The sequence below is a fragment of the Rattus rattus genome, chromosome 8 (genome assembly GCF_011064425.1).
Source record: "Rattus rattus isolate New Zealand chromosome 8, Rrattus_CSIRO_v1, whole genome shotgun sequence".
Classification (NCBI taxonomy): domain Eukaryota; kingdom Metazoa; phylum Chordata; class Mammalia; order Rodentia; family Muridae; genus Rattus; species Rattus rattus.
In genome coordinates this window covers 71,250,942-71,273,822 of record NC_046161.1, presented here as the reverse complement: position 1 = coordinate 71,273,822, position 22,881 = coordinate 71,250,942, and the positions used below count along the sequence as shown (strand labels likewise).

Below are 22,881 nucleotides of genomic sequence, written 5' to 3'. Positions count from 1 at the left end.
GGCTACCTCACATATGCAAAGCAGTCTGATTATCTTTCAAGCGTGGAAGTAATATCTTACATAACTAAATCCTGCTGAAATGCATTAGCAACGAGAGATCATTGCTTCAGCTCAGTAGAAGGGTTATATCCTCACTGGACTCTTAAATTGTATTTGAGAGTCGTATGATAACAACGACCATTGAGACAACCAAGTTATCTGGAAACGTGAGGCAACCTCATGTGGTAAGTGCTTACATGGACACTGATACGCCGATGGGCGTGATGACAGAAGGCACAGGGAGATATATAAGACGTGTGTCTGTTTCCTATTCAGAAAGATAGCGACGAGGCCGAGCCTCTATCTCCTCAGTGATCCCTTTCAGACCACCATGCTTATATCGCTCCACCTCAGCTCCTACTGTGCGCTCCATTGGGTGGCACTGGCATTTTAGACCTCTTGGTTCTGTGACGCTCATCTTTATCATTCAGCCACGTTGTAGTGACAAGCTCTGTGTCCTTCCTTCACTCTTGTAAGTAGCAATGCCTTTGAAATGGACTCAGGATGTCTTACTCTCTCATTGGGTAGTAATACTTCTCTATGTCTAAAGCGATGTCTCTTATCACTGCTGTAATTTATAATTAGTTTGGGTGGGCGCCCTTTTCACAAAGACATTTTACTTGCCTTAGACTTTGAATCTGTTTTGTAACTGTGAGAAGAAATTTTTGGTAACTTTTCAGATTAGTAGCTTCACTAGCACGAATCATAAAACCATTAAGTCAATGAGCTTTTATTATTTATAGACATCCAGTTTCTGACACAAGGAGCAGCACCCACACATTTCTTGTAGAAATGACAATAATGGTGCATGAGGTCAACAGAACTCTTAGCCAATGGTCTAGTCCATGGAGAAAATCTTACTTAACAGAGTCTTTATATTATCAATTAGCTTTTTAGAAAGTCATTTTTCCTCATTTATTTAAAAATGCCGCAAATATTTCCTCTTCTTATGTCACCTAGGTATGTTGAAATAGTAGCAAAAACTGACCCTGTTAGAAAATTATTATGGGTTTTCATGACATCATGCCATTATCTATTTTGTATTAAACAAATTTTATAGTCCTCTTTAATCTTTAATAACTTTATAAATATGAACAAATTAATTTTAAATTCATTTCTCATAATGATGTAATATTGAATGATTTCTTGCATTAATAGGCAGCTACTCTAAATGGCTTGTTTTGAAATTTCTTTCCACTGACAGCCATATATACTCCCAAGAAGAAGAGAGGTACAGAAATAAAAATTCTTTACTAGTAATAATTTTCACAATTGTGTGTGTGTGTGTGTGTGTGTATTTAACATGAATGAGCAAACTATGATTCAAGATGACAGGTGCACTGGCAGAAACATCCTTGCACTATTTGGTAAATTGAAGAAGCATTCAGTCCATGTTGTGAGTCTCTGCATATAGCCACCTTTCAACACAAATGGTACAGAAATCCTCTATACTTAATGCTTCCCTCAGAAACCAGAATGTATAAAACAGTTCGAAATCATGATAAGCATTACAAGAGGGCATGCACACATCTTACCCTGACAGCGGGGCCATACTTGAGAACATGTACTATGTCTGTCTCTCTTTCCCTTAGGCATCTTATCCCAGAGCTGATCTTCCTGAGGTTTTCATTGCTTCTTATAAGTGGCCTGGATGGACTCATGGTCCGCTGGATCAAAAGAACTGTGCTGCATCCTGGGCTTTTTCTACCGCAAGTAATAATGTCATCTCAATCCTTCCTTCATTACTTCTGTTGGTCATTAGAGCATGATAGAGCAGAGGAACAGTTTATAAGTTAAGAAAATGTAAATAACCACAAACGATTAGTCCAAGGGAATGAACGCAGAGGTTATATAAATTTGGAAATAAACCTGGATATCGATGTCTAATTTATATACACAATAAATAAAAAAGAAATAAAAGCACCAAAATTCATTTGATTTTCAGTTTGGACCACATAATGAGAAGAGAACTTTACTTTCTTTTCACTATAACATCACCTAGAATGCTAACATTCATATATAAACTCTATATTATTTTCTCTTTATAAAATGTATATTTTCTCTCTACAAAATGTATAAAATGTATAGTTATTACACTGTTTTGAAGCAAAGTCAAACGTTAGAATTAAGTCATAGTAGATTAAAGTATTAGACCTCATTTTAGCAGATTACTTTCTAAAGTAATGTTTGGAGGCTCATTTGAAACTGTAAAAAAAGAATCCCTTCTCTAATGGCTATTTTTACACAAGTTCCTAAGCACAACAAATAAGATACTCAGGTTGATCCCAAGTTGATCTCCAAAATTGTCCCCAAAGACTTTTCCACAATGAAATAGAACCTACTATGATGATATCTGGATACTATTAACATCCTCATAGAACTGTCTGGTGGGGCTTTAATGGAGTCCAAAAGAACATTTAGAAGCGTGCTAAAAACACAACAAGGATGTGGAATGAGTGCCCAGGCTCTTGCAGAAGCCAGCTCAGGCAGTGGCATTCTCTGCGACAGAAACTTGTCATTATGTACCTCTACTTCTTTGTATTAACTTGGTTACTCTAGAAATGCTCTGGCATAACTTTAGCCTTAGGGCTGTTTACCTCTGGAGTAATTATACCTTTTTTTAAAATTAGGTACTACTGCCCACCTTATCAGTATAAGTGTTGTCTGCACAGTGTTTCTCTTATTGAGTTAGGAATCCATGACTTCTTTGAGCACTGTTTCAGACTGTTGAATAAAGATTTAATCAACTAAAATATTTATTAATTTGTGCTTATGTGCTAAATATTTCCTAAACAATGTTGATTCCTTACATTTAGGGTAGACCAGTAGACCAGCATTTGCAAATGCATTTAAGTAATATTCTTAGTGGTAAGAAACAAAAATCTGGCTAGAACTGATCTAGAGGATGGGTCCTTTAGTCTTCCCAGGTCATGGTCCTGCAGAGGTCTATATCATGTCAGGTCTCAGTGTAGCCTCTGGCAACCTTCCTGTTCATTAAGGACAGCTATGATTGTGAATTAATTTACAAAGAGCAAAAGTGTTAGAAACCATCCTGAGCATCAAGCTTCCAACTCTATCACCCCTGTTTTCCTTCGTTGCAAAAATATTCTGAATGGAATGTTATGCAAACATTTAAAAATATATTTGATCTCGATGCACAAAAACAAATATCAACATATCAAAGAACCTCTATTCTCTACTGCAAAATAAAGATTTGTTCTATTTGAGAATATCAGCGGCAGCAGGATACTGTCATTTTATCCTAAAAAGTGTTTCTTGTGAAGAAAATAAACGGGAGAGAATGAAGTGTAAGCTGTTAGTGAACACATCTAAACATGGCAGAATAAGTCACACAGTTAAGGCATGTAGAAAGCACACAAAAACTTCAAGATGACACCTTCAGAGACTTTCATGAAACTTGGTTGAGAAAAAATATCAAACAAACAAAAGTTAAGTTGCTCTGAGAAAAGAAAATGCATAAAAGCAAATCTCTTTTTCTTTCATCTTTATTAAATTGCATTTTTATTTACATTTCGATTGTTATTCCTTTCCGGTTCCCGACCCTAACATCCCAACCCCTCCCTCCCTTCTCTATGGGTGTCCCTCCCCATCCTCCCCCATTACCGCCTTCACCCCAACAATCACGTTCACTGGGGGTTCAGTTTCGGCAGGACCAGGGCTTCCCCTTCCACTGGTGCTCTTACTAGGCTATTCATTGCTACCTATGAGGTTGCTACCATGGAGCCCAGGGCTAGTCCATGTATAGTAAAAGCAAATCTCTTAACGTTCTACCTTTAATTGAAGGTATGTAAAATACTGACTTGTGATTTGCTTGTGATGAAGCATGAACAATGACATGATATAGATTTCTAGTATTTCAAGAATTCTTACTGAAATGGCCCTCACCCTAATTTTTTCATCTCATGATGATGAGTTGATTTCCACTACTTTTGACTCATTTCCCATTCTATTATTCTTTAAGGAGAGAGATGTGTTATTTCTTTTTTTCTACTCTTCAGCAGTAAATATGTATTTATTTTTCATGTTAAAATTTTAAAATGGTATGCATGATATTATGTCTCATGGCATAAAAGTAGTAGCAACAGCAACAACAACAATAACAACTACAACAACAAAACAACAAACAAGTACAACAACAACAACAACAAACAGGAAAAAGGCTATACCTAATGAGACATTTCTCTAGCAAAGCCATATTTCCTAAAACCACTCTAATGCTGCAACCAACTGAGCAATAAGGATTCAAATGCTGGGCACTACTGGGGACATTTATCATTTAAAACAAACATTATATCCCTATCAATTTTTAAACTATTATAATAAAGACAGTATAACCATATCTACTTATATACTCATCTAGTTACATATGTGTGTGTATCTATATGTTTATATACAGAATTAACTATATGTTTACTAAAATATGATTATTTTAATCATGTTATAAGTATAAAAAAGTATGCTATAAAAATTTTAGCTATACTTTAATGTAGACTTATGGTAGCATAATTTAGTCAAAGTATGGCCTCCAGGAGAGTTATATGAGATGACAATGTAAAAATATGAATTTGGTTACTGTAGTATGTAAAATTACTATGGATTAATTTACAGTTAATTTTTCTGTAACAAGCTTTCTTGATTCTCTGTCACATAAAACATAGATTTACCTGTAATTCTCTGGAAGATGCTGTTCCAGGTGCAATCGTTAGACAATTTGGCTACATATGTCTCTTTCTCTCAGAAAACCTACCACTCAGCAGGCTTCTTAATGAAAAGGGGGGTTAAATATATATAGACTATATTTTAATAACTAAAAAAATTACTTTAAGCAGTAATTTACTGGAGCAATATCAATTTTGAAAACTAGTTGTGGGTTCAAATAAAAAAGTATTAGAAATATGTCATTTGAATATTAATCGGTATTTTGTTTGAAACAGGTGTGGCAGCTGACCGAATTGCAATTCAGTCCAAGGGTCGATACACAGCCAACCTCTCCCCTCAGAATTTGATCTCTTGTTGTGCAAAGAACCGTCATGGATGCAACAGTGGAAGCATAGATAGGGCCTGGTGGTTCCTGAGAAAACGTGGGTAAATAACGGCCCAACATGTATATCTAGGTTTTTATAAGTGAGACCATGGAAAAAGACGAGTTTCAAGATTGTATATTTTTTTTGCAAAAAGACATCCCTGAATATATCTTATCTATATAGCCATGAGAAAAATGCCACATTTAAATATATATAATACCTGGCTTCTAGCACTATCAGCCATGAAGATAATGTTGGAAGACAGTACTCATTTCTAGCTAAATGAGTATGAAGACTGAACGAAGTATTTGTCCCTTGTTGCTCTGAGTCAAATACTTTTACTGAGTCTTCACAGAGGAAGTAATATTGGCTAATGTCACTAATAAATCTGTTATTTCATTTGTTTAACCAGGTTAAGGAATATATACCTGAAGAAAATCATATTAAAAACAAGAAAAGTAAAACTAATGAGCAATTTAGGGTTTTGGCGACTAATTTGCCTCCTTCCAATTTGGTGGAAAATAGCAAGTGGCATTTTCTTACTCTTATGGTATTTGATATCTATATAGCACCCATGTCTACTGTAAAACTAAATTATTAAAGCACAAAAGGAACTGTGGCTGTAAGAGAGTGGTATAAAGGATGAGTCATTTGTTCTTTACCATACAGTTCTGATCTACCTGCTGTTTCATCATATCTGACTATAGGTAGACATGAGTGCAAGCCATATCTGCTATTGATATTAAGTTGTTTTACCTAATAAATGTTACTATAAATTAAAGTTGCCTCATTTGGACTGTTAACTTCCAGTCAGATTAACTTTTGCTTGGTCCCTCCTAAGCAGTCATCCTAAACACATATACATATAAGGAACATTAAATGGACTCAGTAGGTTGATATTTATATATCACATATATATTACATGTATGTGTATATATGTATATACATACTATAATAATATAACAATAATTAGAGAAGAAGTCATAGATTTGAGAGGAAGTGGAAGATGGGGCATTGTGGGTATTGGAGGTGGGAGAAGAAATTGTAGAAATGATGTAAGTCCAGTATTCATGTATGAAATTATTTTTAAAATATTAAATTATCATCATCATCATTCTTATTAATATGTAGACATGGCTCAGTGGGTAAAATGCCTGAGTAGAATTATTTTAACCTTCATAAAAAGCCAGTTATGGTATTATAAACCTATATCATTGCTGATAATCAGAAACAGGAATATCCTAGGGACTCACTGGCCAGACTCACTAGTCCATTAGTGAACTCTAGGTTCAGTGAGAGATGCTATCTAAAAGCTAGAAGGAGCATGAAAGAGAAAGACACCAATATCAATCTTTACTCCATACATGTAATTATAGATGGAAGCAACATCACACATGTGCACAAACATGTGTATATGCATATGACACACATACAAATTTTATATGTGCATATTAAATATATTACATACACAAACTGATATTACAATCCAATTAAAACGCATCGCGTTTTTCTGCTTAGGCCATCATAAGAAAAAGCCATAGACAGTAGACACTTTGTTCTGGATCTTGCAAAGTCATGATCAACATGCTGCCTGCTTCAGTCCATCAGAAGAGCTCTTACATGACTGGCAAATGTCTATTCTCTCACAGTATCCCCATATAATGGAGAAATAACATTTTTGTGAAGAGAATAATCCCATTCACAAAAGGCCCATTCTCATTACCTCACTTAAACCTGCTTAATTTCTTAAGGCCTAAGTTCAGATATCACCACCTCAGTTTTAGAAATTTACCATTTTTAAAAAATGCATTTCTTGGAGCTGGAGAGATGGCATGGTGGTTAAGAGGACTGTCTGCTCTTCTGAAAGACCCAGGTTCAATTCCAGGCAGCCACATGGCAGTTCACAACTGTCTGTAACTCCAGTTCCAAAGGATCTGACACCCTCATACCAATGCACATAAAATAAAGTTATATAAATTATTAAAAGAATACATTTCTAGTTAAAATAGAATGGTATCGATTACCTCATTCCATTTCCTTTCTGTAGCTCCTCCACTCAACACATCTTCTGTACCCCAACACTCTAATTTATAATTTTACCCTGATCAATTTTGTTACAACCATAGATACATATGTCAGGAATTTTATGTACAAATATATAAATATAATCTGTTGACTCTGTTTTTGTTGTTTGCCTGTATACATTTTCAGGGCTGACTAGCTTGTATTAGATAAACAATAAAGGGTTCATCCCTGAGAGAAGTTAATTCACCTCTCCTACCAGCCACTAGTTACTGATAGTTCTTTGTGTAGGGTTATAGCATTTTTGGTATTGCAAATTACATAACTAAATGTATAGTTCTGTTTCTTTGCTCTCCACTTCTCTATTCATTAGGGTAATGATAAATTTGGAATCAGATATTTTGGAGCCAAATAATCAGTATGCTTAGATTCAAAATCTACCAATAGTAGTCTCTTTTTAAAATGACATACAACTTTTAACTTTTTACTCTATAAATTTCAATATTGTACAAACATTATATTGTTTCCCCCTCAGTATTATGAACTAGACATATATTCAATGAATTTTTAAGAAAATGTCAGCTTAGTGGAAGCGTCAAAAAAAATCAATCTTAATCCTAAAAGTTAAGTTTTTAGGATATCCCATCAGGAAATAATCAAATTATTGTAGGATCCTTTTCATCTTCAGGAAACTGCATGCCAAGTATTTATGGAAATTTGTGAAAGCAAGACTTTAAAAAAATCATAATGAAATAGCAAAAGGAGGGAAGTCTATGGTATCCTTAAGCCACTGTGCTATGTAGTTGGTTGACATTTTAGATCCATGCAGGTAAATAAATAGCAAATTTTACAAATGTTTAGTTCGGTAAACTTGATTATTGACAGAACTTTCTTAGATAACATCTTCCTTACTCTTATTCCCTCAGACTGGTATCTCATGCGTGCTACCCACTTTTCAAGGAACAAAACACTGCCAATAATAGCTGTGCTATGGCCAGCAGATCAGACGGGCGGGGGAAACGGCATGCCACAAAGCCGTGTCCCAACAGCTTCGAGAAATCCAACAGGATTTATCAGTGTTCTCCTCCATACCGAATCTCTTCCAATGTAAGTCTAAACTTCAAGAACTAACAAGGATGACATTCTCAAACTTTTGGCTCTGCTGTTATTCATATTATTTTTAAAACATTCAAAACCATTGTAGACTAACAAATGTGCTTACAGATATAGTTTTCTCTATTTATTACATATCTTTGTGTCTGGTGTGTGTGGGTGTGTGTGTGTGTGTGTGTGTGTGTGTGTGTGTGTGTGTGTGTGTGTGTGAATGTACTATACATGTTTGTATAAATCAAACAACTTGGCAGGAACAAGTTTCCTCCTTCCGTCATGTGGGTCCTGGGGATTAAACTCAGGTCATCAGTCTTGGTGGCCGACGCCTTTACCCGCTCAATCTCCCTGGTCTGTTCAGATATGGTTGTTACTATTCTTACTTCAAACTTGCATTTTGAGCAGGTTTTAAATTGTTAAGGCAGCAATCTAAAGGATTGACTTAAATTTTAGTGTACTGCCTAAAATGGTTTTTTGAAACTATGGTTTATAAAGTATGCACATGAATGAAATTGACAGTTCACAGCTAAGCCACTACCTTTTGGTGTCAATAGCTTCTTTTATTGATCTCATGCCTCAGTCCACAATATAAGTGAACCTTGCTATAGGGAAAAAGGATCCCATTAGACTTCAGCTTGTCATGCTTCATCCTGACCCAATTTTAGCCTAATCTCATCAGGGTTATCTAGACTTATTTAGGAAATATATTAAACTTTGGTTACTACCATTTCTTCTCTACATCACAACCTAGTGTTTTTATTTTGGCTTACTGGTCTTTTATGAATGTTTGACCTATAACCTATAGAAATTAGTGTCTTGCCAGTATTTAATCCTCTAATCACCCATAATGACATTGATACATATGACTATTTTCTAGATATATAATATATCTCTACTTCTTTACTAACATAGGGACTAATTCCCTTGACTCAAATGAATATTCACCTTTTCATCTGGGGAAATGACACCCAACAGTCCAGACCTGTGTCACAACTTTCCGATGCTTTATTTTACTTTTGAGTGGCACTAGGTGCCTTTTGTGTTTTTAATCAATGGCCCTTTATTATTTACCCATAATAGGACATATTGTATGATATTATGTTAACTGCTTCATAGGCTGTCTACACCATCAAGATGTAACTATCTTACAGATGATAAAGCATCCAAATTTATTTTTATCACAGTTTATAATACACAATTTATATGTATGTATGCATGTTTGTATGTATGTATGTTTGTATGGATGGATGGATGGATGAATGAATGAATAATGAATGAATTGCCTCCCTACTGAGGGACCTTGACTGCAACATGGCAATATTCATGATTAAGTTGTTGTTGAGTCTCCCTTATCAGTTGGTTGGTGCAGCTGCTTTTGTTTATGATAGTGAGATCAAAGATAACATGAATATTCACAGTTAAATCTTCTAACTTACCTTTACTATTTTTCTCCATCACCACCAAATGTCACTCCATTCTCTCTCCACTGTAAAAGTTATTGCAATAAAAATCAATAAAGCAAATGAACATTTCGCAGTTTTAGCATGCTCATCAGTGCACTACGGTGCAGAAGACCATTTCAAAGCGCTGCTGCACTGCAAACGGCCAAGTCCCTGAGAGCCACGCAATCATGAAACGGGTTGCACAGTAGCTCACACGCACCAGACATTAGCTTTAGTCGTTCTCATTGACGCTCACTGATGTATTTCATTTCAGGAAACTGAAATCATGAGAGAAATCATACAAAATGGACCAGTTCAAGGTAAGCCCAATGAAATGTCATTTTCAACTATGAATTCGTATAGTAAACAACATCATGTGATATGACATCAAAGGAGTTTAATAAAAGAGAAAATCTCAGACATCTTCCTAAGGTTTCAACACTTCCAGCCTGTGCTGTCACAGATTTGTTCATCAAAGCCTAGCATGAGCTTCCATTTTGAGAAGACCTGGATCATGAGTTGAACTCGTAAATAGTAAGAACACATTTAAGGAAAGTCTGCTAAGTCTTTTCAGAGTTATCATGGACACATGATGGGCACGTACAACATGCCATTATTAATTCAATGGATCTCACATTATTCACAGGGTTACATGTAAAAAAAAATCACACATAAGAATAGATATGTAATCACTTTCAACTTAGGTGGCCTTAGGAATGCATTGAAAGAAAACAGTGTTACTAAAAACAAAATTTACTTTTTCTATTAGGTCAAGGAAAATCAAACGAACTAGGATGACTTTTGTGTTTTACAAACAACATTTTAAGTGACCTAAATTTGTAAATTTGTTGTCAGTAATAAAGTATTATTAAATAATATAATTATACTGTGGCATAGTAAGTATAGATTTTGACCTTAAGGCATATCTGATCCTTTTCCTTTATTGGAATTTGTCTTATATCAATAATGTTAATAAAGATGAATACACAAAATGTATTTTCATTATAACATTTTCCCTGAAGTGCATAAGGAAACAATCCACTGAGGTATGAAGTGGGAATCTGAGTGGTAAACAGCGAAGTGCCTGGATACAATTTCAATAGAGTGGGACGTAAATTAAAATCACTTGTTATGCATCTGAAGGAATATCGGCTAGGTTTTTCTTCTTTCCTGAATTCCGGTCCAATTAGTACTGATATAGGAGGAACCATAGATTTTAATAACTGTGTCAAAATTATTTATCGAGAAATCAAAGCTTATCTAAACATACCCTAAATTTAATTTTAAAAATATTAAAACCACATTAACTTTGCAACCAATAAGGTTTCTTTCCTCTTAAATGTGTGAAGTTTGTTGGCTGTCATAACTGTGGAAATTGGTGTGTAATTTTATTATGTGCTTTGTCTAGTGGTGCTGTGAAACATATATGGAAGATAGAAGACATTCTAATTAAAGGCCAAACTCACCCCACCCACTTTGACATTTTCTTCTTAAGTGATTCTAGCAATTCATTAGGCAACAAAATTGGCTTACATAATTCTGAATTTCCAAATCATAGGAACACTAACCCTCCAACCCATGCTCTGAAATAAAATAAATTTAGATGCCAACTTTTTAAAGTTGTGGAAAACTCAGGTTTTCTTTTGCCCTCACATATCTTATGGCTCTGGGCAATAGTTTACTGTGTGCCGCTTTTCAAGGGTTAGAGTGTAGAGCACTTCCTTGCACATCCACAAAACCGGTAGCTTCTTCTGCCCTGGTTTAACGTCAGAGACTGAAGGATGATGATGCCTTTGATTACTCGTGATGGGTTCTTACCCTTGGCTTTAGCTGGCAGTGTTTTGTAGCTGTGATCAGATAATTTTTTTCATAGTACCTAAGCAGTGCTGAATGGTGAGAGCTAAATGAGTCAATGGTTATATAGAGCGGGAAATTACTGTGAATATCATCATTTTTTGTGAATGAAAAGAATGTTATTTGGTCCTTGCTGTAGGTGCAGTTTGATTTTCTGCTTGCTGTAGCCTGATTTAACTTCTGTCTTGGGACAAAAGAATGTCAAATGGATTGAACCTTGAATAAATAAGACTGAGAGCATTTCTCTAAGACCTTCAGAAAGCAGAAATTTGCATAGGGTACAGTCTAAAAATTCTTAAAAACCCTGTGGGGATGTGTTTTATAGTAGATAAAGGAGACTTAGCTTCCAATGGCTAAGTCCCCCCAAAGGCCCTGAATGATAAAGAACAAAGTTAAAAACAGAACAGGAAAAGGCACATCTCCTTCTGCGGTATGAGCTTTACTGTAGGATCTAGCAAATGCCAGTGACCTTCACTTGGGCTTATTTAGAACATACATTGAGCTGAGATAGTAAGCTCTGTTCTTAGCTACCACGATATTCATATCTAGTCCCAATTTAAAAACAAAAAAACAGAAACTACTTCGATTTAAGCCTCCTGAGAGAGAAGTTTGAAGTCTTCAACCTGAATTGCACAAGCCCTTGCACAAAGCCCCACGTGAAATAGAAAAGACGTAATCTAAGTGAGGAGTCAAAGAACGTCTTATGAAGCATATGTAGGCTCTGGTTTTCAAAGAGTGAAACGCAGACTCAGCTCTTTAGAGCGGGAAGGATGAAATCCTGACAGAATGTTCTTTGGCACATGACTTTCTTTTAATAGAGCTCAACAAGAGAAGGTTTGAAAAGCATTTTAAATGTAAAGACTGTACGTAGGTAATATTCTAAGTAGCTGAAATTGGCTTGTTTATAAAGGAATAGAAAAAGTTTGTAACCAGCCAATCAGAGTAAAATTAGGTGTCATCTCTCTCTTAGATTTTTAAAGAGGCTTTTTAGTAACTGTGGTGTTTATCCTGTTGGGCTTACTTCAGCCATAATGCAGGTCCATGAAGATTTCTTCTATTATAAGACAGGAATATACAGACATGTTGTCAGCACAAATGAAGAACCAGAAAAGTACAGAAAACTTCGGACACATGCAGTTAAACTCACTGGGTAAGGCAATTACTTTAAATATTTACATATATACATATATATATATACATATATACATACATATATATGAAATGTGTAAACTGAATTCAAGAGTAGAAAGAAACAGCCATATATTATTGATTAATTGATTAATTGGTTGGTTAACAACTTTTGAGTATTCAGTTACATTCTTTGAGCCTGTATCTGATATCTTTGGTTGCTTTGGGTAACTTATTTTCATCTGTATATTCTCCATTTGCACTTCCATATTACCTTTAGAAATTTAATCTCATATATCTGTATCCCACTCTGACTAGCATTTCCCATTTTTCTAGTTTATATTCTTTTCTATTTTGGTATCCAGCAGCTCTTCATATGTTATAATAAGTTATGCATTCAACTTTAATTGTTATAACGCCATAGTCAGTCTTTATAACTACCTTTATACACACACTGCAGTAGTCAGAGATTTTTAGAAGAACAGAAGAGACAGGACGAGCATGTGAAAATGTCTTCAATAGACTTATATAAAGATGATAATAGCAGTTTCCTTGAATATGAGAGGCCGACAACCCAGTAGTTGCTTGGTCCTTGAAGCCAGGTTCCCGAGCACTGGCATAGATCCACATTGGCCATGTCCTCTCAGGCAGGACAAGAACCCACTAGTTATTCAGTCCACAAGACTGAGTGAGTGATTCAGCAGTTCCTGTCTGGCCCCTAAAGCTGGGAAGGTTCCTCAAGACCTGGGTCTCAGTCAGTGCTGGAGCCTGGATGCTGGTTCTGACATCAGCTATGGAAGCAGCAGGAGCAGTAGCCACGGGATAAATCAACTTGGCAGTGTGCAGGAGGGAGGGGCAGGCAAGAGGGAAAACGATAACCATCCTCTGTCATGGTCTCTTCTTTTAAACCAGGGCTGCTTCTGAAGGTGCTGCCTACACTTGGATGGTCTTTCTGTCAATAGGCAAACAGGATGATTCTATCGTTTAGTTTCCCTCCTTAGCTAAGGTGATTTTTTTTTTTAACTTGTATTTCTTATATACATTTGAATGTTATTCCTTTCCCAGTTTAAACATCCCCTCCCCCTCCCTTCCTTATGGGTGTTCCCCTCCCACCCCTCCCCATTGCTACCCTCCCCAACAGTCTTTCTGGGGGTTCTTTACAGGACCCAGGGCTTCCCCCTCAAATCACTAGGATATTCATTTTTAGTCCAGTCCATGTATAGTCTTTGGGTAAGTCCCTGGAAAATAAAATATTTGCTCCTTCAAGCTCTTCCATGATTCCTTCAAAGGGTTTCAGTTCAGTGGTTTTTATATCTGTATTCTGGCTGTGTTTTATCTAATTTTGATCATCCATCTTGAGTTTCATTTGTTCTAGGCATAGGTAATTATGCATTTGGGCTTAGCCCTTATCTAAAGTACCTACCATGTATTCTTTCTGTGATTTTCAGGATGATAGTTTCCAGTTCCAACCATTTGCCTTTTAATTTTCAAAGTCATTGTTTTGATCAAAACCATTGTGTAGATGTACCACATTTTCTGTATCCATTCCTTCTTGTTCTTAAATGAATATATCGTGTCTTTTTTATATGTTGGGGCATCTTTTTGGTATATGCCCAGGAGAGGTATAGCTGGATCCTCAGGCAGTTCAATTTGAGAAACCATCAGTCTGCAACCCCACCAACAATGGAGGAGTGTTCCCTTTCTCACATCCTCGCCAGCATTTGCTGTCACTGAGTTTTTTGATCACTCATTCAACCATCACCATACCTTGTCTTTTATTTTGCCTAAATCACTGTTTTATCCCGTCAAACTTAAAAATAAAAATATTTGTGAAAACTATGTTAATTTTACTTTTATATCATTTTATAATGATAACTTTCTGTGGGATGTCTTATGCTAATTGCCTTCTAAATGCCTGTTCTCTTTGCTTCTTCATTTTTCAAATTGTTTTCTCAAAACCATGGATGCACCTTCTTGTTCTTAAATGATAATCCTATGTGTGATATCACTGACGAGTTTGAAACCATCAGAACACATTTCCTGGAGTCACATGTCACTCTCAGCATACGTTGTCTTTATTTTGCAGATCGTACCCAGAAACCCTGTGTCTTTCTCCCTAAGTCTCTCTTTCCCCTACCCTCTTACAACTACTCAAAGACTTCCTGAGGAGTTTTCTCTCTTTCTTCTTAGGATTAGACTTCATGTGAGTACATGCCCTTATTTTTCAGTTCTCAACTTTTAAGAGCAAAACCTTTATTCTTTGTTTGGTTGTTCTGTTTTTGCTTTGCTTTTTCAAGACAGCTTTTGTTTGTTTCATTGTTTTATGTGGAGCCTGGCTGTTCCTGGAACTTACTCTGTAGACCATGCTGGTCTCAAACTGAAAGATCTGCCTGCCTCTGCTTCCTAAGTGCTGAGGAAATTTTATTCTTAACTTCTTCCCAATTTTCTAATGTTCTCACTCCAGGACAGGCTTTGCCTGCACTCACTGTCCTCAAAACTTCTTCCCCAAAGTCTTTCTTAACCACACTGCTTATTTTCTCATGCCTATTCACCTTATTACCTTTCTAAAACATGCTTGTTCCAAGGTTATTGGTTATTTCTTCCTTGTTAAAACCACTTGTCAGATTTTCCTCTTGCCCATCCTTTCTTCGTGACATTCTCATATTTGCTGCAGTTTGCCTGGTTTCTTTTCCCCCTCTTATTCCAGCTCTCACTGTTGTAGATGCTAAACCCTGGCCTCAAGACTTGCTCTCTTTTCCCTACTTGTCTCACCTGTTTTCAATGAATTCTGTCCTCTCTGAACTTTTTCTCGCAAACTTTCAGCACCAGATAAAAGCTGGCATCAATTAAACAATATTCCCAAGTTAGACCCCCCTCTTCTGAACTCCAGACATGTATATTCTATGTTCTAGCAACATCTCTCAATGCAGAAGATGGACACCTCAAACTTAACACTTCTGAAACGGGGCTCTCTGTCTTCCTCTTTCTCAGCAGCATTTTCTCAGACTCGACAAAAACTCTCCTTCCACATGGTATTGTGGGAAAGGTTGGAATTATTTTTTATTCCTTTCCTTAAAACCCACTTTGAGTATATCCATCAACACTGTCTTCAAAACCAACCAACTCCTTTTTATCCCCTGCATTATCTCTGCCTGAATGTCCATGACTCATTTTGTATCTGGATTACTGATAGGTATTCCAGATAATTGTATTTTAATATAGAAACCAGAGTTTCATTATAAAACGTTACTCAGATCTAATTTGCTTAGAACTAGTGGTCCATGATTTTCTACTTCTCTTGGAGTGAATCTGAAGTTCTGTTGCCTACTACACTAACACAGCTACCAACTTTCTGATGTCAAATTCGACTAACTCTCCATCCATCCAATGTGTTCTACCAAATAACCAGTCCCTTGGTGTATACACCTTCATCTAGTCTGCCCACATTTACTGTGGTGCAGTGAAAGACACCCTGCTTCCTGTGAGGAGGTTTGAAATCCCGATGACGCTCCTAGGAAACCAAGACGATCACTGGCCCGCAGCTCTCCATAGGTTTGTGACCATCGGTCGTGTAAGGGCAATGCCCCAAGCCCCTCCACAGGTAGAAGACTTGACCACAGGTCATGTAGTTCCAAAACAGACCTCCATTATAATGAAGTACCTAAAGGCCTGGAGGCTTAGCCAATGAAGCTTTCCTTCCCAGACGCTCCTTCCTGCCAAAGGTATCTCTGGCCCATTCTTGAGAAGTGGGGTAGGTTTTACTTATCCACTTTCCGCCATGACAATAAACGTCTTGAAACCACAGACTGTCTCCTTTCATGGGATCCATCATGGGAAGCCATAGAGAAGCCCTTCACCAGGGTCTAATCTCCTGCAGAAGGCCTCCCTGCGTACCCAGCAGCGGCTGCCACTAAGCTCAAGCCTACAGCTGTCCAGCCAAAGACTCTCCCTACAGGACCAGCCGGGCGTTTCCCCATTTGCCCCTCCGCCCCGGCTAGATTCAGCCCCGTGGGCCCCCACTCCATTCTCAGCTCTTCCGCAGCATCCCAGTGGTGCCATGATGCCCAAGAGCCTGAGAACTGACGGCCCTGGCTTTCTTGCAGCTTGGGGACTCCCAAGGCATCTCAGGCTGTGTCTTCCCCAAACCCCAGGCGGTGTCCTGTAGCTTCCCATAGCCCTACACCACCCTGGCAGCTGCAGAGTGGGATAAACGCAGTTAAACTTCCCCTGTCTTGCCTCCCAGAGTGACCGCCCGGTGGCGGAAAGGACGTGGGACCCCACTAATCCTACAATTTACTTTATCAGTGTGGCTTCTCTAAATGTTCTATGGGACCCATTATTTACTCTGTCTTCCATTAGTTCTTCTTTTCCTTATCTATCTATCTGTTTCTCTACAGTTTTATATAGCTATTAATTTCTCCCTTAGTGAATAATTTAACAATCTCTTCTTGTTGATCATATATTATCTAAGTTGAAGCTTCTTGTGACCAGGTCTGTTTGCATGAAGTCATCTAATTCAATGTTAACTCATGATAACTGTTTAATAATACCTTTTACTATTGAAAATTGACCTTTTAAGCTCCTGTTCTTAGCTAGTTTTCAGTTGTTACTATTAATCTTTAAATAGGGCAATTTTTAGTTTAAAAATAAGAGGAGGAGAAAAGTGGAGAAAAAAGCCAAGGTGCTCATAGCTTTGATTCAAGTTTATGGACAATGGACCCGTGATCACAGCACCCTTCTTTTTTCTTCCTTCCTAGAGGCGTATCTGGTTCTGTTCTCAGTTTGCACAGGGCTCTGCGAGCCTTCTAATACATCTCTCGTAGGTGTTTGATACTCTGCATGGTTTTTCAGCCATTACTCTGGATGCTGCTGGGATATCCAATGTGGTTTTGATTCTGATCACCCGTGGATAATTTGGGAAGGGAATAGAGTTTGCAAATGGTCTCACTGTAAAGATCTTGAGAGAAGTTTCTACAAAGTCTGACATAACTTTCAGCCATGGATTTAAGTATTCAGGTGAAGTAAGGACTGGGTTGAACTGAATGTCTCTTCTCAATGTCCGGTCTTATTTTGATATAGTACAAAATGAGTCTTTCTGTTGTTCCATGAGGTTATTTTTTATATCATGTCTGCTTCATTCAGCAAAGATAGAAAAATAAGAAATTGGTGCTTAAAGTTTGCCTGTGTGTGTGTGTGTGTGTGTGTGTGTGTGTGTGTTACTCATGTAGTGAATTTCAGGAAGTGAATGGACTATAAATGGACACGTCTATGACTTTTAAATGTGTCATTGTGAGTCAAGATTAATTCTAATTTGGTTCTACACTCCATCAGTTTAACTTTTATTTTTCTAATCTTAATCTGTGTCATTCATATCCATTTCCGTCTTTGTCTGGTAATATCCTTGGTCTCAAAATTCTTCTTTGTAACACCTTATGTGGTAGGTGTATTTTTCTCTTCCAGAGCCCCCTGATTTATGGCAACTCCTCACTGTCTGTCCCTACTGCTTTAGTGGGCGTGGTGTCCATGCTATCCTCGCTCATTACCTCGCAGGCTGTGGTGGGCAGAGATGGAATGTGTTTCCATCCCATCACTGCTGCTGTTCGCAGTGCCGTGCCCACATTCTGAAGCTCCTGGGATTTGGAACCTTTAAAAAATGTATCTCCTCTCCGTGACAATTAACAAAACTAACTTTGTTGGTAGGAATATATCTATATTTTAACAAATGTTTTAGGCCATCTGGCATTGTTTGGTGCCCCGGAGCCATAGATTTTAATTCCTTGCTCCACCATCAATTCCTTATTTGGTAATTACTACATCCAGGAGATAAGTGCATTAGTGACTTAGAGAGTAATCAAGTATCTCAAGAAAGTTAATGTCCCTTATCTGCAGAGCTCGATATGCTTTTGTGAAGTGCCTAACAAATTTATCTGAACAAACTGCTGTCCTTTGTGTAGAAGTCAAAGCTAAAGCTATTAGGTTTAATTTACTTGAACAAATGAATTTGAGCTTATATTAAGTGCTTAGCACTAGGGAACAAAAGCTCGAATAATGTGTAGTCTCATTTCTCAGAAATTACGGTTAATTCTCATTGTCATTTCTATTGGATTGAGAAATTCCTCAGAAATCAATGAGGTACACTTTGGGGTGTGTCTGTAAGCACTTTGCAGAGTGGATCAACTGAGGTATGCGTAGGTTGTACTTTCAATGTGGTCTGTATTTTCAGACTGGGTACTGAGGGGAAACAGAGTTGGTGAAGTACCAGCATTTTTCCCATGCTTTCTGACCCACCAAGATGTGAACAAGTTCTCCTAATGGCAGGTGTGAGCCAGTTTTACTGCTATGCCTTAACCACCAAGGTGAACTGTATCTTCTTAACCCATAACTCGATGTATAACCTTCTTCCTTTAAGTTGTTTCTTGTTAGACATTTGGTATCAGCCATGAAAACGTAGCTAACCCAGAAAAGTGAGGCACAGACATATGTAACTGATTCTATCGGAAGGCAATAAAGACTGTCTTCCTATGTATGAAGCACAGGACAGTGAAGGACATATATAAATCTAGAATGTAACACTCTACTTTCTCTCTCTTTTTTACTCCCCAGACATCTCTTGATACTATTTGGGGGATGACGTACTAAATAAAAAAATACTATATCTTTAAACAGAGTTATTTCCTATACTACGAATTAGAAAATATCACTGCCAAAACTAAGGAGTCCTTTTGGTTTCAAGATGGATCCTAAGTTTCAAGATGTTGGAACATGAAAACATTGCATTTAAGTAACAAAAAAATATTCTTTGAGATACTTCATTCCAGCCCATTCTCCCTATGTTGCAATCACACTGCCTTGTCATGGTTCATCCATATCCCTGACATTTACCTGAAATCCAAAATTGGCAATGCACTGCACGAATGGTGTTTATTTCTCAAGAATTGCTGAGAGAATTCAGTGATTAAATGCAGTATTTGAAATTCTAGATAATTATAATAAAAAAACAAGTTTTTACTCTCCCTTATTTTCATCTCCGTAAAATACAATTACATCAAAACTATGTTCTACATATTGCCAAAGGAAAATAATGCTTCAAGTTATTACTTTGTTATGTATAGTTAATGTCTCACATATCACATTTTTGAACAAATGGTTAAGTAGTGAGGTTTTATCCATGGGTGGAACAGACAAAGACTCTGCCCCCACCAAACTGAAAGCCTGATAATTGCTTACATAACTATTCAACAACTAAAATTGTATTTTGCAAGTACCAGAATACAGATACTGGATGCTGTTGTCCAGAATCAGTAGCATGAAGAATTTTTTAAAACTTATGAATATTATATAGCAAATGGGAAGACGAACTAAAGTGATATGAAGCCTGATTGGGTACAGAAATCATAATAGTCAAAGAAAGGCAAAGAGAAGAATTAACAAAGCAATTTCCTGACTGGTTTGTGATTTATTGCTCTTTAGATAAAATGGAGTTAATTTAATTTAAATTATTCACCCACAGATAGCCCAAAAATTTATGCTGAGAAATGATTTAAAACTTTAGTATATTTCCTATAATCATTGTAAAGAAATCTGTGATATGAAAAACTCCAGGTGAAGGATAGGGATGCAGCGCAGTGACACAGTATTCACTCAGTAGATGTGAGGTCTCAGGTTTGATCATTGACAATCCCACCCACTGACCAATAAAGATAAATGACAGAGCCAGCAAGTGGGTATATTGATCTTAGGACAGAAAACCAATAAAAGCTGAAGACGGATAGTATTAAAAATAAGAAGAAAAGCACTGAAACTAAGGCATGAGAAATCCAGTGGCTGATGAACTAAGGAAGAAGAGTCCAGAGTGATGGATCAGGGAAGGCTGGCAAGAAACCCCTTTAGAAAGCTGAAAGGGGTTGGAATCCAAAGAGCACATGAATGAGCCTTTGTTTGGATATCCTGGTAACTTCGTTGTGTCAGGACTGTATGTAAGGATAAACCAAAATGCTTCAGTGCTTAGGGCAGAGATATCTTGATGAAGAATGGTTCTTTTGTCTCTTTGGAGCATAAGATTACATTATTTGTAGAAGAGAGCAGGAATTAGATTTCATTGCCAATAATTTGAGGGAAATAATAATTGTTGGCAATGGGCTTCTAGATATTTAGGAAATAGAGGCGACTAGGAAGCAAGAGGAATTGACATTTTTTGGTCATGGAACCACCCTGTCCTCTGTGTGCAGTGGTGGGCCACTGCTCATGTTACAGACAAACAGAACTAATGATGTTGGAGATGGGTATCATCTAAGAGTCAGAAAAGCTGTTTCCTCCATCCACACCTAGACCTTCATGGAGACATGGCTGGCTAACATGTCCATCAAAGTTGAGTTCACAGTGGTCTCCAAGGAATGCAGGTGTATAGTCACAGAGGTAAGCTCCAAGAGCATCCTGACGCCATGTAGACAGGGCTCGTATCCACATTCTTTATTTCCAACTCACAGTACACACCACAATACTCCTGAGGACAGACACACGTGAATCTTCCTATGTCATTGAGGTCAGAACTAGTACTGTGATACTCAGGTAGCAGACTCACAGGAACACACTGTGAGACTTTAGTGCCACTTTGTTGCTCAACACTTTGTCACAATATACAGTTATATGAAGACACTACATTTGTCACTGCTGGACGTGATACACAGGTACCCTATGTGAGACAGACATGAATGCATATAGTTGCAACCCCTACTAATTTGAGAGGGGGGAATGTGCTGAGCTTTAGTACCCACGAGGGTCACCCACTTCTCAGAGATGAATGGAAGGGGTGGGGGAGGGGCTGTGTGAGGGAGAGACTGGGAGGAGCGGGAGCAGAGATAGGGATGTAAAGTGAATAAATAAATAAATTAATAAAGAATAAAGCATCAGAAAAGCAAGGTGTTGAGGATGTGCTATAAAAATTACAGAAAGTTTATAATATAGGAAAACCCCAGCAATTTAGGAATTTAGAGAGAGTAGAAAAGTAAGTGAGCTAGAAACCATGACCATTTTTATTCTCAGTGATTTAATTTCTTTAATTATTTTTTTACTAAATTTAGAAACAATTATAGGAAAATGTCATATACTAATAAAGAAATAGTATTATACAGGTTAAATACTTTCTGGCTGAGCTACTAAACACCCCTGATTAATTATAATAGATGCTTAATTGTTTTCTCACACTATTTGTGTACTGTATGGTCAGAAGCCATATCTCCCTCTCCCTATCTATCTAACTATCCATCTATCTGTCTGCCTGTCTGTCTCTCTATCTATCTATCTATCTATCTATCTATCTATCTATCTATCTATCTATCTATCTATTTTTCTATCTACCTATCTATCATTATTAATCATCTAGCTATTATGGATCTACATACATATCTATCACCTATCAACATACTTATCTACCATTTATCTGTATGGTAATTGTCACCTCTTTATGCATCTACCGTCATATAAGATACTTGCTTACTAATGTATCTTAAAACTGTACCTTCAGATTGATTTACCCGGATCTTATCCTGTATTTTTATATATGTAAATTTCAATGATTTTCTGAACATAAATTGATTGAATGATTATAAAATCATCTGACATAGTTTTTATTAGGCCACTAACTTTTTACCAACATGCTATTTTTACCTCCATCTTTTAAAATAGCAATAGAAAGGTAAGCCTGAATTTTTAGACAATGTTATGTTTAATGCCTGGACAACTCATTACTTGTGAGTAGGAGTTTTAATTAGATTTTTAATGCACAGATTTAAGATAGTTGGGTGAACATTTCTACTGCGATGATTTAATGAGTGCAAATACATATTTAATTGTAATAAGTAATATAGACAGCATAAATTATTTAATTTGTGTGTTAAAATGACATTCAAGTGCAAAATGGTTTTTTATTTCACTTTTCTTTGTAATGGGTATGTGACAATACACCTGATATGAAAATATACTCTAATTCTTCTTGGGAAAAATTGATCAGAAAAAGATTTAATATTTTTGAAGTCTTGCATATATTTGTAACACACTCAAACATACAAATAATTGCATAGTTTATAATGTTAGTGTAGAGTATATATAATAAATTATATCGAGGTATATTTTTTAAAATAGTGTTTGCTGTTTATGATCAATGAAATGATTTACTTTATCGACCTTAACATTCTTGGATTTTATAATTTGCAAGCTATCTCACTAATTCAAGAAATATTTTCAAT

At 36.8% G+C, this 22,881-nt stretch overlaps 1 protein-coding gene across 1 annotated transcript in view; it reads left to right on the top strand.

Moving 5' to 3' along the window:
- Positions 1-22,881, top strand: part of Tinag (tubulointerstitial nephritis antigen) — an 85,980-nt gene that overhangs the window by 29,603 nt on the left and 33,496 nt on the right. Inside the window, exons 5-9 of the mRNA XM_032910861.1 lie at positions 1,632-1,752; positions 4,995-5,145; positions 8,033-8,213; positions 9,930-9,975; positions 12,536-12,659. Coding sequence (XP_032766752.1) covers positions 1,632-1,752; positions 4,995-5,145; positions 8,033-8,213; positions 9,930-9,975; positions 12,536-12,659 — 623 coding nt within the window. The remainder of the gene's footprint in view (positions 1-1,631; positions 1,753-4,994; positions 5,146-8,032; positions 8,214-9,929; positions 9,976-12,535; positions 12,660-22,881) is intronic.